The sequence below is a fragment of the Jaculus jaculus genome, chromosome 1, assembly GCF_020740685.1.
Source record: "Jaculus jaculus isolate mJacJac1 chromosome 1, mJacJac1.mat.Y.cur, whole genome shotgun sequence".
Classification (NCBI taxonomy): domain Eukaryota; kingdom Metazoa; phylum Chordata; class Mammalia; order Rodentia; family Dipodidae; genus Jaculus; species Jaculus jaculus.
In genome coordinates this window covers 266362763-266378878 of record NC_059102.1, presented here as the reverse complement: position 1 = coordinate 266378878, position 16116 = coordinate 266362763, and the positions used below count along the sequence as shown (strand labels likewise).

Here is a 16116-nt window from a genome sequence, read left to right as displayed (position 1 = left end):
TCCTGATTCAGCCTTTGCAAAGAGCAAAGGACAGCAGCCTCAGAGTGGATGCCTGTTCAAGGACACCTGTTTTCTTAAAGTGTGTTCCCCCATGAGGAATCTGAGCAGTGAGTTAGAAGTGGTCCCCATCACTTTCTGGGAAAGACTGCCCCTTGTTACAGTCCCCACTGGGTGCTGAGGTTGCCCCTGATGGCGGGCATGTGAGATGGGGCAAGTTGCTCATATTCCTGCTCTTTCTCTCTCTTCCATTCCATTAAATGTAATAATGTGTAAGGGTTAGCACTCTGGACTCTGGAATGTGGTAATGTCCAATTTTCAGAGTTGTTCTGAAGTAGATAATTGAGAACTGTATTAAATGTAGCACAGTACTTGGAATGCGATGGGACTGCATTCTCATTCATGTCTATTTCCTTCATCACTATCATCATCTTTAGGAAGACTACGGTGATGCTGGGCTACCCAGGCTTAACTAAACACAGACTGTCTCTTTATTTCCAGGTAGAGATGTCCTCCAAAAACACCTGTATCACCAATTTTACCAAATTCAGGATATTTTCTCCTTAAGTTCTGCCAAGTTTGATATAAACTAACATGGTTTGAATAGTCAATATCCAAATACATTGATCAGAACATGGGCTTTATTGTGCAATGAAAAGAACTGAAGTTTAATTCCAAACACACATAATTCAACTTTTTAGATGAGGACAATATTCACAAAATACATCTAACATCAAAGCAGAGAAGGTATCTTTGAAAGCAGAATATATTTAGAGTTGCTTTTTATATAAAACCCAATTCCTTAAGCTTAAACATTATAGTTCCATTTTAAAGTGATGAAGTTATTTTATACAATCTAGTTAAACAATTTAAAGGGAACAGCTATATTATAATAAAGAATTGCATAAATGTGCCACTCTGAAATAGCATTATTAAAGTCTAACTTTCAACTGTCAGTGATAGGTTGCTTCTCATAGACTCAAATAGACAATGATGGTTAAAAATATATATAAGTAAATAAAGGAAGTTAAAAAATGGTAACATATAGAAAATGAGGCCGTAAGGACACATCAGCCAAGGAAAAGAGAACTATTTTTATTTATTTATTTTTGTTTGGTTTGAGAGACAGGCTGGCCTTGGACTCATTATATGTCCAAGGATGACCTTGAATTTCTGATCTTCCTGCATCCTCCTCCGGGGTGCTGTGATTACAGGCATGGATCTCCGCCACCAGTTTTGAACCTAGGGCCTTGTGCACACTAGGGAAGCAACTCAGCTACATCCCTAGCCCAATTTTGACCTTCTTCCTTCTCCCTTCCCTCCTTCCTTCCTTCCTTCCTTCCTTCCTTCCTTCCTTCCTTCCTTCCTTCCTTCCTTCCTTTCTCCCTCCTTCCCTTCCTCCCTCCTTCCCTCCCTCCCTCCCTCCCTCCCTCCTTCCTTCCTTCTTCCTTTCTCTCTCTCTTTTTGCTCGCTTGCTTGCCTTCCTTCCTTCCTTCCTTCCTTCCTTCCTTCCTTCCTTCCTTCCTTCCTTCCTTCCTTCCTTCCTTCCTTCCTTCCTTCCTTCTCTTTGTCCATACTGTCCTCTGTTGTTCTGCCTTAGGGTTGTCCATTTAAGATGGAATCAGTTGTGGAATTCTAGGAGTGGAAACTGATCATATATGTTGTCTCACTATTTGTTACAGGATCACCACTGGGAACTTCCAGAAAAGCTGGTGTGGGGGAATTTGAAGAGCTAAATCATAGCCTCTGCAGACATTCTTGTGCTGATATGGCAGATCAGATACTCTTCTTATGAGGAGAGGTTGCAGCTTAAAGCACTGGTCATGAGCGAATCCTAACTGGGCATAATGTCACATTGAAGCAGATCGAGCTTCATGCTGACAGGGTGGTGGAGTATACAGCACCTAGAATCTCTGACTTGGGAAATTCTTGTCAATCAATTAATTATATACAATCATGCACCACATAACGATATTTCAACCCATAATAAGTTGCATAGATGATGGTGGTCCCATAAGACTAGAATGGAGCTGAAAAATCTCTGTAGCTTAGAGACACATTATTGTTCTCAGGTAGCACAAGACACAACTTGTGGTTTTGGTGACAGTGTTATAAACAAAGACTCTATGCCACCATGCATATAATGTATAGCACATATGGTTAAGTACATATCCGAATACTAGATAAGGATAATAAATGATATTGCTGGTTTATATACGTCTATACACCATAGCTTGAGGGTGGGAGTATTGGAGATATTGTGCATCTTTAAGAACTCTCTAAGAGGTCCTGAGGCCACTATGGACATGTCTTTGAAAGGGGTACCTGCTTTTCTTCTCTCTCTGGTCTTACTTGACATATGACCTTGCTCTTGCCACAGTCTGCTACTCTCACCATGGACCAAGTCCCTAGAGCTGCCCAGTGTTTGACTAAGCATGAAGTGTAAACTAAATAAGCCTTGCTTTGTCTCACGTGCAGCGGGTGTCAGGTATCTCAGCGTCATGATGGAAAGCTAGTCCCCTTCTACTGTCATTTCCTCGTGCGTCCCTGCTCTCAAAAAGAACAGTATTTATGTCAGCAGAAGGCTCACACGCCTCGATCACATAGAGAGGCCATGCTGAATGCTTGTCTTATGCCACCCAGGGTTGTAGATACTGACTGTGATGTTCATATAACAAAATTGCCTAATGAGACATTTCTCAGACTGTATCCTTGCCTGCCATTGAGTGATACCTGACAGAACTAACCAAAACTTCCAAGAGAAATCTCCAAGTAACCTAAGCTTGCCTTTCTAAATTGAAGAAATGCATGTGTATTCTAAGATACACCAGGTCTATATATGTAAGGCGGGCAAGGATTGATGGCCCATTTTGCAGAAGTCTCTTTCATAGTGTACTCATGGCTGATTTATTTTCTGATTCCTTTTGCTCCATGAAGGGAAAGGCACAATGAGCTAGGCTATAAAATTATCTGACTTTTTACTCCTATGGACATTGACATTGGCATTGTATTTTTGTAATTAATAATTGCAGTTTTGATTTATTTTGGGGGACCATCAGCCTATAAATTGTGACCAAGTTTGCTTGGGAGGCACATTTAAGAAGGGCTTATTAAGGGATGATAAACTCACATATGTACCTCTTGTTACTACGACAGGCCTCATCGCTCCATTTTCCCTGAGCCGATTGGGAAAACAGGACACAATTTTCCCGCTTGCCACCATTGGGCTGGGCACGATCCCAGTTGAGGAAGGAGACTGCGATTCCATGGACATCGAGAAACTTGCCTTCTGTGACCATGTCGTTGATTCCCACCCAAAAGTCATTGATACCTGGCAGGCTCCTCTTACCATAGTCTCTTAGGGCATTGATTTCATCGGAGTTCCTGGGGACCACCAGTGTCCCTCCCTTGGAAATGCAGTCTTCATTGGCTTCATGGAAGTACTTTAAGCCTTCTGAAGCAAGGTAGCATTTCTTGTGAACTTTTGTGCCTCGGAGACAGACTGCAGAGAAGTGAAATTTAATATATTAAGATGTCCTTTGTGTGTAGCGTTCAAAGTCCTGAACCTAGCAGACCTTAAGAAATATTTGAGGGCTGGAGAGATGGCTTAGCAGTTAAGCGCTTGCCTGTGAAGCCAAAGGACCCCGGTTCGAGGCTTGGTTCCGCAGGTCCCAAGTTAGCCAGATGCACAAGGGGGCGCACGCGTCTGGAGTTCGTTTGCAGTGGCTGGAAGCCCTGGCGCGCCCATTCTCTCTCTCCCCTACTATCTGTCTTTCTCTCTGTGTCTGTCACTCTCAAATTAAAAAAAAAAAAAAGAAATATTTGCAGAATGACTCTTATATGATGATAATGGTGACTTAACAGTTCTTGATGATTTTGTAATTGCCACACACTATAATAAAGACTTTATTTTAGTAAGCTAATACTCATCTCAGTGACCCCATGACATGGTATTTTAATGTCCACATTTATCAGGATATTGGGGCTTAGAGGTATTGTTATTGGTAACAACTTAACATGCTAAGAACATAACTGAGGTTGCATGTAAACTCACACCCACGCCTCATGTTACTTCCACATACACATGCATCCTAATTTCTGTAACTGAACTATATGTTGTATTTCCTTGGGGCTTTTGGAATTGGATGGAATTTCACAGTTATGTAAAAATCAAACAAAAGCCAGGGTTTATGACACTTGCTTATACTCCTAGCACTTGGCAGGCTAAGGCAGAAGGATTACTTTGAGTTCAAGGCCAGCCTGGTCTATAAAATGAAGTAATCATAACATAACTTATTAGAGAAGCCAATTTATTTAATTGGCTATTTAACATACTTATTGGGGAATTACTATTTAGATAGTAGTTATAGTTCTAGAATATGGGTTAGGATAAACAAACTTTCTTCCTAGAACTATGATAAAAGGAATAAAGTGTAGGCAGCATGTTTTAGATAGCAGTGCCCTATGGCAAAGGTGACCCTGGCTTGTAGCATACATGCAGTTTGGGAGTTGTAAATACTTGATGGGAAGCTATAACTTCAAGCTTCCCTGAAGATGTTAAGTTATAATCAAGCAGGTCTCCTATGGGGGCCATCAAGACTATTTTTGGTGTTGGTATAAGACACATGGTTCGTAGGCTCTAAACCATGGCTGTAGTAAACCTGCTCTGTATACTTTCATCCCCTACTTTTTGGGGCAGAGCTCCTGGACAGTAGTGTGTTCATGTTCAATTATACAGGCTGTAGGAGAGGAACTCTGCTTTCATGAAAAACAATACTAGACATAACCCTATTGACAAGCTGTGGTTCTATCTAATGTCTATGCAATGTCCTTCCACACACATCTGCTACTGATCATAGCCTGAGAGTCTGTGAGCCACTTCAGTCAAATCTCATGGAACCTCTCAAAAACACAGTGAACATCCACTAGTGAATTGTTTCAATCATTTAATACTCCCATCACTAAGTTTCTCTCTTAGTAATTAGGACCTGGGCCGGAGAAATAGCTTAGTGGTTAAGGCACTTGCCTGCAAAGCCTAAGGACCCTGGTTCGATTTTCTAGGATCCATGTAAGCCAAATACACAAGGTGGCGGATATGTCTGGAGTACGTTTGCAGTGGCTAGAGTCCCTGGCATGCCCATTCTCTCTCTGTGTGTCTCAAATAAAAATAAACTAAAATAAAGAAGAAAGTAGTAATTAGGACCTGACTCTTAAAGTGTGCTCATAAGAGCTGAAGACAGCACAGTTGGTAGAGTGCTTGCCTAGGTTGCACCGAGTCCTAGGTCTGGTCTCTAGCACCACATGAACTGGGAAGAGTGGAAGTTAATTCAGCACTTGGGAGATAGAGGCAGTGGAACCTTTCCTGCCTAATGAATTTCTGGCCAGCCTGGGCTACATGAGGTTCCTGTCTCATAAAAAAGTACTCTAAACTATCTATTTTCATTTCTGTATTATTCCACCTATACCTAATAGGAAAGGGTGATAATCGAGTTGACTTTCCAGAACTATCATCACCCAACTATTGGTTTCTTTCTCTTGTGCCCATCATTGGCTTGTCAATGTTTCCTTTAAAAAGGTGCCCCTAGAATTCAACTTCCAGTCTTGGCAAAGACTGGCTCTCTTTCTGCTCCTCTTCAGCAGGGGCATGGAACCGAAGGTCTCACCTGTCTGCAGAGCTTGCATTTCCTTTAGGGCATTGACTTCCCTCCAGAGCTTCTCAACTTGAGACCTCAGATCACCATCCTTTTCTGGGAGACATTGTTGGGTGGAGAGGTGGAATAGAAAGCATATTATTAGAATGAAATTAAAATGTTAAGAAAAAGTATAGTTTTGGAGTGAAGAGTCAGGGCAATGGTGATTCTGATGAAACCAAGCCCAGCGTGCATGAAAATAATGCACAAAAATAATGCAAGTGAGAAGATTTATAGGGTTTCAGTGAGGATAATGACACTGGACAGTTTTGTGAATGAGATGAAGCTCTTCCCATCTCTCTAGTCCTATCCTGTGAGATGCTTGCCATGTCCCTGAGTTTCAAGCTCCATGACTTTTGCATGTGTCTGAGAACAAGCTCCTTCCCATTCCCGAGTGTTCTTTCTACCTGATTCACATGTGCTCTCTTCTCTGTCCCTACCAAAGTTTAAAATATCTTAATTCACTGTCTCCTGAAACATGTGATTTACAAGCCAGATTTCTATACTTGGACTAGGAAACTTTCTTCTCAAATATTCAGGGAGCCCCAATTCTGCTTTATGTAGTATACATCATTTCTTAAAGCATCTAACAGCTCAGCTTAGAAGCAGAATAGCCCAAAGATTTTCTCCATGGAACTGCTCAAACAGGAATAAATAAAAGGATGTATTTAGAATGGACAACCATCAGCTGTTTTGGCCAGGCTTCAAAAGCCTGCTGAAAACTTGTTTCCAAGTCATAAGCTGTCAGCTGGACAATGTCACCCCAATCCTGCCCAGCTTCCTTCTCCAGTCTATTTGATAAGTGGCCTCCACTGGGAGGCCTTAAACACTGTCATTAGCACAAAGACACCGGAGGTACTACTAGGCTCCTGGGAGATGGTTATGGTGGTTATTAACCAGGTGACTTGACTTAGGCACCCAATCATGGTTGCTTGTGTGGATGAACAAAAGGAACATATTTAACAGCTACTTCACTGTAAAAATTATATTTTATTCATTAGTGTATACATAATTTGTTGAAACCCATAAAATAAGTATACCTCATGAAATAAATATTTCATTTGGAGCTTAATCACTCAAATGGCATCTTAAGTTTCTTGAAAGATTTATTTTTCTTTTATGACTGTTGTTACCTAGAAATAGACCCAGTGCAGAAATGCAAAATAAACATTTAAAGGACAAATGGCAACAGAATCATGGTATGATGTTTGATTGCCAACATGTGTGGGAATGGTGACTTATACATTAAAGATGGGGAATAAAAAGACACTATCACTTGCAATTCTACTTCCAGAAATGTATCCTAATATCCTAGCATGAGGATCAATATATGAGTCCAAAGCCATTTCTTGGGGAATAGTGTATCAATGTCAGATGCACTTGGAAACTACATAAAAGATAGCCAAGAGAGAACAGATTAAATTGCAGACTGCCCAAGCAATAAAATAATACATTCAGCTGTTAAAATGAAATATGCTTTCCTTTGAAGGCTGTCTAAGATTTTACATATGAAATAACTTTACTTATCTGCCCAATAGTAGCTAAAGCTGGGATAAAAATTGGGAGAGAGAGCCGGGTGTGGTGGCATGCCTTTAATTCCAGCACGAAGGAGGCAGAGGTAGGAGGATTGCTGTGAGTTCAAGGCCACCCTGAGACTAATTCTGGGGCTACAGTGAAACCCTACCCTGAAAAACAAAATAAAACAAAACAAAAAACTGGGAGAGAGAAAGATCATTTCACTTTTTTTTTTCTTTTTTCTTTTGGTTTTCCGAGGTAGGGCCTCACTTTAGCTCAGGCTGACCTGGAATTCACTATGTAGTCTCAGGGTGGCCTCGAACTCACAGCAATCTTCCTACCTCTGCCTCCTGAGTGCTGGGGTTAAAGGCGTGTACCACCACGCCCCGCAGTTTCACTTTTTAAAAAAATGGCATTCATATAGCTCAGACTGGCCTTGAACTTATAATCCTTTTGCCTCTCATGTCCTAAATGCTGGAATTACAATGGTATACCACCATACCTATCTTGGATATTACTTTTGATTCCATAAATTTTGATATTATGTAAAGGTGAAAATTTTTGTTAAAATATGTGGCTAAGAAAAGAACTATTCAGCAATACAGGCTTATTGCTTCATTTCCCGTGACATATACTTTGTAGACCTAAAAGAAAATATTAATATGTTGGGAAGATAATTGGTTAAAATAATATGTCTGTTAGGGCTGGAGAGATGGCTTAGCGGTTAAGCGCTTGCCTATGAAGCCTAAGGACCCCGGTTCGAGGCTCGGTTCCCCAGGTCCCACATTAGCCAGATGCACAAGGGGGCGCATGTGTCTGGAGTTCATTTGCAGAGGCTGGAAGCCCTGGCGCACCCATTCTCTCTCTCCCTCTATCTGTCTTTCTCTCTGTGTCTGTCACTCTCAAATAAATAAATAAATAAAATTAAAAAAAAATAATATGTCTGTTGGGGTAGTATTTGGGAGGGGAGAGAGCAGAAGTGAAAGGAGGGTAATTGCATTCAAGTATTCATATGACGTCCTAAAGTTCCTCCTATTGGGCCACTGTTTGGCTTTTCCTTCCCAGTACTGAAGAAGTGCTGCTGTCAAAAATATGCCACATCACCTGGTGTCTTCTCTCTCCCTCCTTCCTTGTCCTTATCTTCAGCGGTATACCTTACCTCCTAACGTGAAATATTTTTAATGTTCATTTAAAGAGTGTGTATGGAGAGATGTTTTATAAGAAAAGAGAGTTCACTTAAGAAACCTTGCACTAAACCTAAGCTTTATAAATAAATTCTCCTGAAAAAAAAAAAAAGACCCATAGGAATCACCAAAACAAAACATAAGGCAAGCCTCTTAGTGCCTGTCCATCATTTGTAACATGCCAGATGTAGACTTTAACCTTCTTGGTGGTTTGATATGTGTGTGTGTGTGTGTGTGTGTGTGTGTGTGTGTGTGTAGTTAGTTAGTTAGTTAGTTAGTTTTTTGCTGTTGTTTTGAGGGTGGGTCTCATTCAAGCCCAAACTGACCTGGTGCTCTGTACTCCCACGCTGGCCTCAAATTCACAACAATCCTCCTACCTCTGCCTCCCAAGTGCTGGGATTAAAGGCATGTGCTGGCATAGTTAGTTATTTTTGAGATAAAAATATATTTTAGTGTGTATTTTGAAGCAGCTTCATGTAGCTTAGACTGGAACTCATTATAGAGCAGAAGATAACTTTGAGCTCCTGATCTTTCTGCCTCGACCTCCCAAGTGCTAGGTTTATATAAACTACCACATCCAGCTTGGGGTGTGTGTGTGCATGTGTGTTTAATAAAGTGAAATAGGAAAACGTGTCATAACATTTACTTTGAAATCTCCTGTTATAAAAATGACTCCGGCTGAGATAAAACGTCACCTTATGTCTTAATGCTTTTTCTCCTGCCTTCAAGATGGAAGTAAAATTCTGTCATCTTGTTCTTACACTTTTAGTTTTTAACCTCATAACCCAATTTAAGCCACTTCAAATTTGGCATTGCTTGGATAATCAGTTTTGTGTTAGAATGCCTCTAAACGCTGTATGACTTTGCATGTTGATATATTCTTAGAGAAGGCTGAAATTATCTGTGACATGAAAAATGAGATACATGGTTCAGGCTGCCCTTAAGACTAACAGAGATATGGAAAACATGCCTGCATGACAACCAGTGTCCAAAGAGGAAACTACAGTTACCAGTAGTTCTATTTTTCACTGTACTTAGTAAGATTGTAGTTAGGTCACAAATGTATTTGGGTAGAATTAATATCTGTGAGTGGCACTGTGTGCTCTGCCCATCAGATGTTTGGCTGGCCCATCATTCATAAAGCCTAATGTTCACAGATCCATGTGAGCTTGCTCTGAGAATGTCCTACAAATCTAAACTCACTGGACAAAAGGCCTACTGTTAGAGACATTTTACATTATAAGGGACTATGGTTTTCTTTTTCTTTTTTGGTTTTCAAGATAGGGTCTCACCCTGGCCCAGGCTGACCTGGAACTTACTCTGTAGTCTCAGGGTGCCTCAAACTCACTGCGATCCTCCTACTTCAGCCTCCGGATTGCTGAGATTTAAAGGTGTGCTCCACCATGCCCTGCTGAGACTATTGTTTTTCAGTTAAATGAAAAGCCCTCCTACATGAGTCCTTTAAATATTAAACTTCCCCCAGAGAATCAGAAGTTACTTGATCTCCTGTGAAGCCATACACCCACACGGACTTGGTGCTGTCCCCAGAGATGGTCTCCTTCAGCATCCCCCAACCTGAGCATGCCTAGAGCTTTGGAGGGCTGCAGAGCCCAGCCCGTTACCTTTCACGCGGCGTTTGCTGTGCTTCCTGGCCTTCACTTTGGATGGGTGACTGGTGGTCTGGTCCAGGAGTAAGCTGACCACCAGGATGCAAATCACAAGTCCATTCTTTGCCATGGCTCTCCAGCAGGCCAGCCGCACCACTTTGCCAGCTGCTAAGGAGCACGGAGACTGAGAGGCCACATCTTGCTCAGGGCTGCCTAGGGCCAGCTTTATAACACTGAGCTGCAAGTTTGGCTGGAAGCCGGCTGACGAAAAACTGGAATGTCTCTTCTGGCCACAGCATAAGGTGGCCCCTTGTTCTCATGCCTCACTGTTGGGCTCTAGATTCATTTATTTTTATTCTGTTGCATTTTCTAATCCATTTTCCTTTTCACAGTATATTCTAGTTAACTCAAGGTTTTGCCTGCTTTCCGTCTTTTTTTTTAAAGACTTTAACATATGTTAAAAAGAATATAACATATGGAAAACTTGATGTCTCTACAAAGACTCATGTGTAAAACTTTGTTTTGAAGCTCTGAAGTTCATTAAATGTTCCAATGGATACGACTCAGTTTGCAGAGGAAAAGCAACAAAAGCAGCGAGGCTGTGGCTCAGTGGTAGAGTGTTTGTCCCGAAGGTGCAAGACCCAGCATTTGGGAAGCAGAAGTAGGAGGACCACCGTGAATTCCAGGCCATCCTGAGACTACATAGTGAATTCCAGGTCAGTCTGGACTAGAGCAAGACCCTGCCTCGAAAAACCAAAAAAAAAAAAAAAAAAAAAAGTAAAAGGGGGACTTCAAATCTAGCTCTGTGTAGAGAACTAGATTATTTGCCTGGTAAGTTCCAGTAACACCTTAGACTTTTTAGAAAGTGATTACTTCTATAAGAATTAATATCTCAATAATAGTTATTTGTTAAATCCCCATCCAATACTTTTTTTTTTCAAAGTGTAATTTCTACTTTATTTTCTTTCCTTGGAAGACAGTTTTTCTTCACTCCCTAGGACTCCCGCTCCTTACGTGGGCTTTGGTGGTGGTCATGGAGCCGCGCCAGCAGGTCTAAACCTGAGTGGAGGGGTTCCATCCCTGCAGGCTCCTCCAGATGGATCCCTGACCTCCTTGCTATGAACTGCACAACTCACACCTAACGCAGCTTCACACCGAGCTTGGGAAGAACATAAGTGGAAGACACTTGCTTTGGAAATGTCCTCATGGGGGTGGCCTCCACTGTGATGTGAGTGACAAAGTTCTTAACGGCCTTGTCCTTGGGTGCACATAGGGCGCAGTTAGTGCGGTGGATAGGCTGCATGTGCCCGCAGCAGAAAGGCCTTTGTTCCTTTGCTTTTTTGTCATCTCAGAAGCTCGGGACCCCAATATTCTTTTTCTTTGAAATTTTACTAAGCACATTAAAGCACACTGTCAGATGAATTATATAAAAATAGAGATAGTTATTCTTAGCTTAATTCTCAGTTTTAAGCATAAGTGCTGGAGAGGAGAAAGCATGCCGGGACTCTGATGGCCGCGGCGGGCGTCGCTCCGGGTCAGGACAGTCTTTGGTCATCGGGAGGGGCAGGTGACATGGTGTCCCTGGAGGCAGCGAATAGGGGAAGAGAGAGAGAGAGAGAGAGAGAGAGAGAGAGAGAGAGAGAGAGAGAGAGAGAGAGAGAGAGAGAGAGAGAGAGAGAGGGGGGCATCGGGTGCCCGTCGTTGGAGACCGGAGCCTCGTTCCTGGTTCTCCAACCTCCGGAAACGTAGAAGAGCTCCCTGAAAACAGAAACCAGTTGTTTCCACGTTCTCATCATTCAGAGATTGTGCAGGCACACGCCTGCCTTTGACCTGCTTACTTCAGGTGGAGCCAACAGAAGTCAGTGGTTGCCATATCGCCACTTAAGTATTACTAATGGATTTATCAGCAGGTTGGAGGTGAACATGTCATGAGGTAAACCCTGTCCATCCCTTTTTGAAATTTAGTTTCACCAGACTGTACATGTATATTAAGGACCTGGAATATTCTCACACACACAAAAGTTTTTCTTTTTTCCCCCCTTCTTGAAAACGATGAGGAAAATATTTAACCAATCCTTCTTTATAATTAATAACTGTGATGTTTGAAAAAAAAAAGAATTAAGTGCTGGGGCTGGCCGTGGTGGTGCACGTCTTTAATCTCAGCACTGGGGAGGGAGAGGTAGGAGGATCACCATGACTTGAAGGCCACACTGAGACTACATAGTGAATTCCAGGTCAGCCTGGGCTAGAGTGAAATTGTACCTCAAAAAAAGAAAATAATAAATTAAAGCAAAATCATTGTGTAGGCGTGGTGGCGCACGCCTTTAATCCCAGCACTTGGAAGGTAGAGATAGGAAGATTACCATGAGTTGGAGGCCACTCTGAGACTAGTGAGTGAATTCCAGGTCAGCCTGAGCTAGGGGGAGACCCTACCTCAACAAAAAAAAAAAAGAAAGAAAGAAAGAAAGAGAAAAGAAAGAATGAAAGAAAGACGGTGCTGGAGCCTGTTGGGGGATGCCAATGGTTCTTATCTCATCAATGGACCCTGCGAGCTTTACAGCTGGCCAGCCAAGCCAAATCTGACAACCAATGCAATGGTATCTGTTATGGGATAACCTTGTTCTGGGGTAAATACAAATCTCTGATTGGATTTGAGGCCCACTCCATGGGAGGGAATTTATGACTGGTACTGAAAACTTAGTCAAAAACCCATGGCTGAGGCTGGAGAGACGGCTTGGTGGTTAAGGCACTTGCCTGCAAAGCCTAATGACCCAGTTCTATTTTCCAGTACCCATGTAAAGCCAGATGCTTTATGGTATATAAAGTGGTTCATGCATCAGAGTTCGTTTGCAGTAGCTGGAGGCCCTGGCATACCCATTCTCTCTGTCTTTCTTCTTTCTCTGCTTGCAAATAAATGAATTAGTTAATTAATTAAAAACGCAAACAAACTATGGTTGGTGAGGTTGTAAGCCCTGGGGAGAACCTACTATTTTTGTCTGGCTAAATGGATATATTATGCCCACCAAACTGCCCTCTAAATACTTTTTTTTTTAAATTTTTTAAATTTTTTTTATTTATTTATTTGAGAGCAACAGACACAGACAGAAAGACAGATAGAGGGGGAGAGAGAGAGTGGGTGCGCCAGGGCTTCCAGCCTCTGCAAACGAACTCCAGACGCATGCGCCCCCTTGTGCATCTGGCTAACGTGGGACCTGGGGAACCGAATCTTGAACCTGGGTCTTTAGGCTTCACAGGCAAGCGCTTAACCGCTAAGCCATCTCTACAGCCCTAAATACTTTTTTTTATTTATCAATTTTTTGAAGGTAGGGTTTCATTCTAGCCCAGGCTGACCTGGAATCCACTATGTAGTCTCAGGTTGACCTCAAACTCACAGCGATCCTCCTACCTGTGCCTCCTGACCACTGAGATTAAAGGTGTGTGCCAACACACCCAGAAAATAAATGCTTATGTTTGTGCCTATATATTAATGCACTTTCACTTTTGGTTAGAGAAGCATTTTTTTAGATGGTGGTGACCATTGGGGAGACTTGACACTCATCAGAGTGCTGAGATGAAGTGATAGTCAAGTAAGTGTTCAGGTCTAAATGTGACATCGCTATCACATCCTCCTGGGCCAAGGGACCACAAAGGAGCTGGTGGAAAGAACTAAAGCCAAAGGAAGGGGAGGAGTGCTTTGCAATGCTGTCCTCCAGACACAAGGTGGCCTCACAGAGGCTGCATATTAGGAAGGGAAAAATGATGACATCCAAATAGAAGAAAGGGGCTGGAGATGGCTTAGCAGTTAAGCACTTGCCTATGAAGCCTAAGGACCTCAGTTTGAGGCTCGATTCCCCAGTACCTATGTTAAGCCAGATGCACAAGGTGGCGCATGCATCTGGAGTTCGTTTGCAGTGGTTGGAGGCCCTGGTGTGACCTTTCTCTCTCTTTCTCAAATAAATAAATAAAAATAAATAGAAGAAAGACTAGTTGTAAAGAAGAAGGGATTCAGTGGAGAGGGAGAGGAGGAAATGGGGAGTGATGGGAGGGTATTATGATCATAGCATATTGTTTGTATGTATGGAGGTTGTCAATAAAAAGCTTAAAAAAAGAATAAGCTCTGGGACCAGACAGGCTTTTCTATCAAAAACACTTGACTTTCTTGCAAGTGTGGCCAAGGTGGAGTGAGTCAGGTCCAAGGAATGACATGCAGATGTTCCCTCAGCTTATCTAGATGAGCAGGTACACATGAAAATCAGACTGAGGGGATGACATCTAGCTGTCCCCCTGGTCACTGAGATGACCAGGTGCAGATGGAGGTCAATGCTGCTGCATTGGAAGGTGCAGTAGTTTGTTGAGGAGTGACTGCCTCCTCCTACATATTAGTGAGCAAAACCAGTCTAATCCATTGTCATTTCCTCTCAGCTATAGCCTCTGTAAAAGTTTATTAACACCTGGATAAGACCATGGGTATGGAAAATCTGACAGAGTTTAGCACTGAAAATGTGAAGTAAAGAATAATGATATAGGTGGTTGGATGTTGGGTAGATGACTCAGCAGTTAAATGTGCTTGCTAGCAAACCCTGCCAGCTGGGGTTCAATTCCCAAGCCACTCATCAAGCAGTATGCAAAAAGTGACATGCAAATAAATAAAAAATACTAACCTCAAGACATTACTTACACTGAAGATTCTTTGTGCTACTACAGTCTGAGTCTTTGTTTTGTTTTTGTTTTTCGAGGTAGGGTCTCACTCTGGCCCAGGCTGACCTGGAATTCACTATGGAGTCTCAGGGTGGCCTGGAACTCATGGCAATCCTCCTACCTCTGCCTCCTGAGTGCTGGGATTAAAGGCGTGCGCCACCACGCCTAGCTGTTCTGACTCTTTTCTCATCTGAGCAATGGGGCTAGGAATGCTTGCTGAACCAGGATGTGATAAGGAGATAATATGATAATGTCTTAAAAGCCCACTTAGCTAGTCCAGTTCAAGGTTACTGAAAGCCCTCACCATTAATTATAAATATGCCATACAATACTAAAAGTCTTCCCATTAGTCATAACATATGTAGCATATGGAATACCAACTTTTAATTTATGTAGTTTGCATATGTGTAAGGCACGTATATTTGTGTGGGGGGGTGTGTAGACCAGAGGCCCAACATCAGGTGTCTTCCTCAGTTGCTCACCATCTCATTTTTATTGTTTTTATATTTATTTACTTATTAGAGAGAGAGAGACAGAGACAGAGACAGAGCATACAGAGAAAGAGAGTGAGTATGGACGTGTTAGGATGTCAGGGCCTCCTGCCATTGAAAACATACTCCAAAATCCTGTGTCATGTTGTACATCTGGCTTTTCGTGGGTACTGGGGAATCGAGCCCAGGATGTCAAGTTTTGCAAGCAAGTGCCTTTAACGACTGAGCCATCTCTCCAAATCTGTTTGTCTTTTTATTTTTCTTTTTACTTTTTTGTAGGCAGGCTTTCACTCTAGCGCAGGCTCACCTAGAATTCACTCTGTAGTTCCAGGCTGTCTCCAAATTCAAGGTGATTCTCAGCCTCCTGAGTACTGGGACTAAAGGCGTGCACCATCACACCAAGCTTTGCATTTTTTTTTTTTTTTTTTGAGGTAGGGTCTTACTCTAGCCCAGGCTGACCTGGAATTTGTTATGGAGTCTCAGGGTGGCCTCGAACTCACAGCAATCCTCCTACCTCTGCCTCTCAGTGCTGGGATTAAAGGCATGTGCCACCACACCTGGCTGCATTTCATTTTTTAAAACACATTTTATTTATTTATTTTAGAGAAAGAAAGAGGGAGAGAGAGAGAGAGAGGGTGTGCCAGGGCATCCAGCCACTGCAAATGAACTTCAGATGTATGCACCCCCTTGTGCATCTGGCTTATGTGAGTCCTGAAGAATCGAACCAGGATCATTTGGCTTTGCAGGCAAATGCCTTAACTGCTAAGCCATCTCTCCAGCCCCTGTATTTCATTTTTGAGACAAGGTCTTTCACAGAACTTGGAGCTCACCAATTTAGCTAGTCTATCTAGCTAGCAAGCTCCAGGGATGACCAGCCTCCTCTTCCCAAGTGCTGGGGTTATAGGTGCTCACTGCCTTGCCTTGCTTTCAACAT

At 42.4% G+C, this 16116-nt stretch overlaps 1 protein-coding gene and 1 pseudogene across 2 annotated transcripts; both read right to left on the bottom strand.

Moving 5' to 3' along the window:
• Window positions 1–1563: 1563 nt before the first annotated feature.
• Window positions 1564–10178, bottom strand: Clec3a (C-type lectin domain family 3 member A). 2 transcript variants are annotated; one of them, XM_004659596.2, is made up of 3 exons: window positions 10009–10176; window positions 5661–5744; window positions 1564–3499 (listed from the first exon to the last, which is right to left on the bottom strand). In XM_004659596.2, exons 1-3 carry the CDS (start codon window positions 10121–10123, stop codon window positions 3108–3110), a joined length of 591 nt encoding a protein of 196 aa, XP_004659653.1. In that variant the 5' UTR covers window positions 10124–10176; the 3' UTR covers window positions 1564–3107. The 2 variants fall into 2 exon arrangements, with proteins under 2 accessions (XP_004659653.1, XP_044997935.1); XM_045142000.1 differs by lacking the exon at window positions 5661–5744 and having other exon boundaries at window positions 10009–10178.
• An 825-nt stretch (window positions 10179–11003) lies between these two features.
• LOC101613161 lies at window positions 11004–11340 on the bottom strand (annotated as a pseudogene).
• Window positions 11341–16116: the final 4776 nt, after the last annotated feature.

Excerpts from the sequence above, each read along its gene's own strand:
- Clec3a (XM_004659596.2), bottom strand. The coding sequence starts at position 10,123 with ATGGCAAAGAATGGACTTGTGATTTGCATCCTGGTGGTCAGCTTACTC. Across the intron at positions 5,745-10,008 it reads CAGCAAACGCCGCGTGAAAG|AAAAGGATGGTGATCTGAGG; the intron begins GTAACGGGCTGG and ends AATGTCTCCCAG. Across the intron at positions 3,500-5,660 it reads AATGCAAGCTCTGCAGACAG|TCTGTCTCCGAGGCACAAAA; the intron begins GTGAGACCTTCG and ends ACTTCTCTGCAG.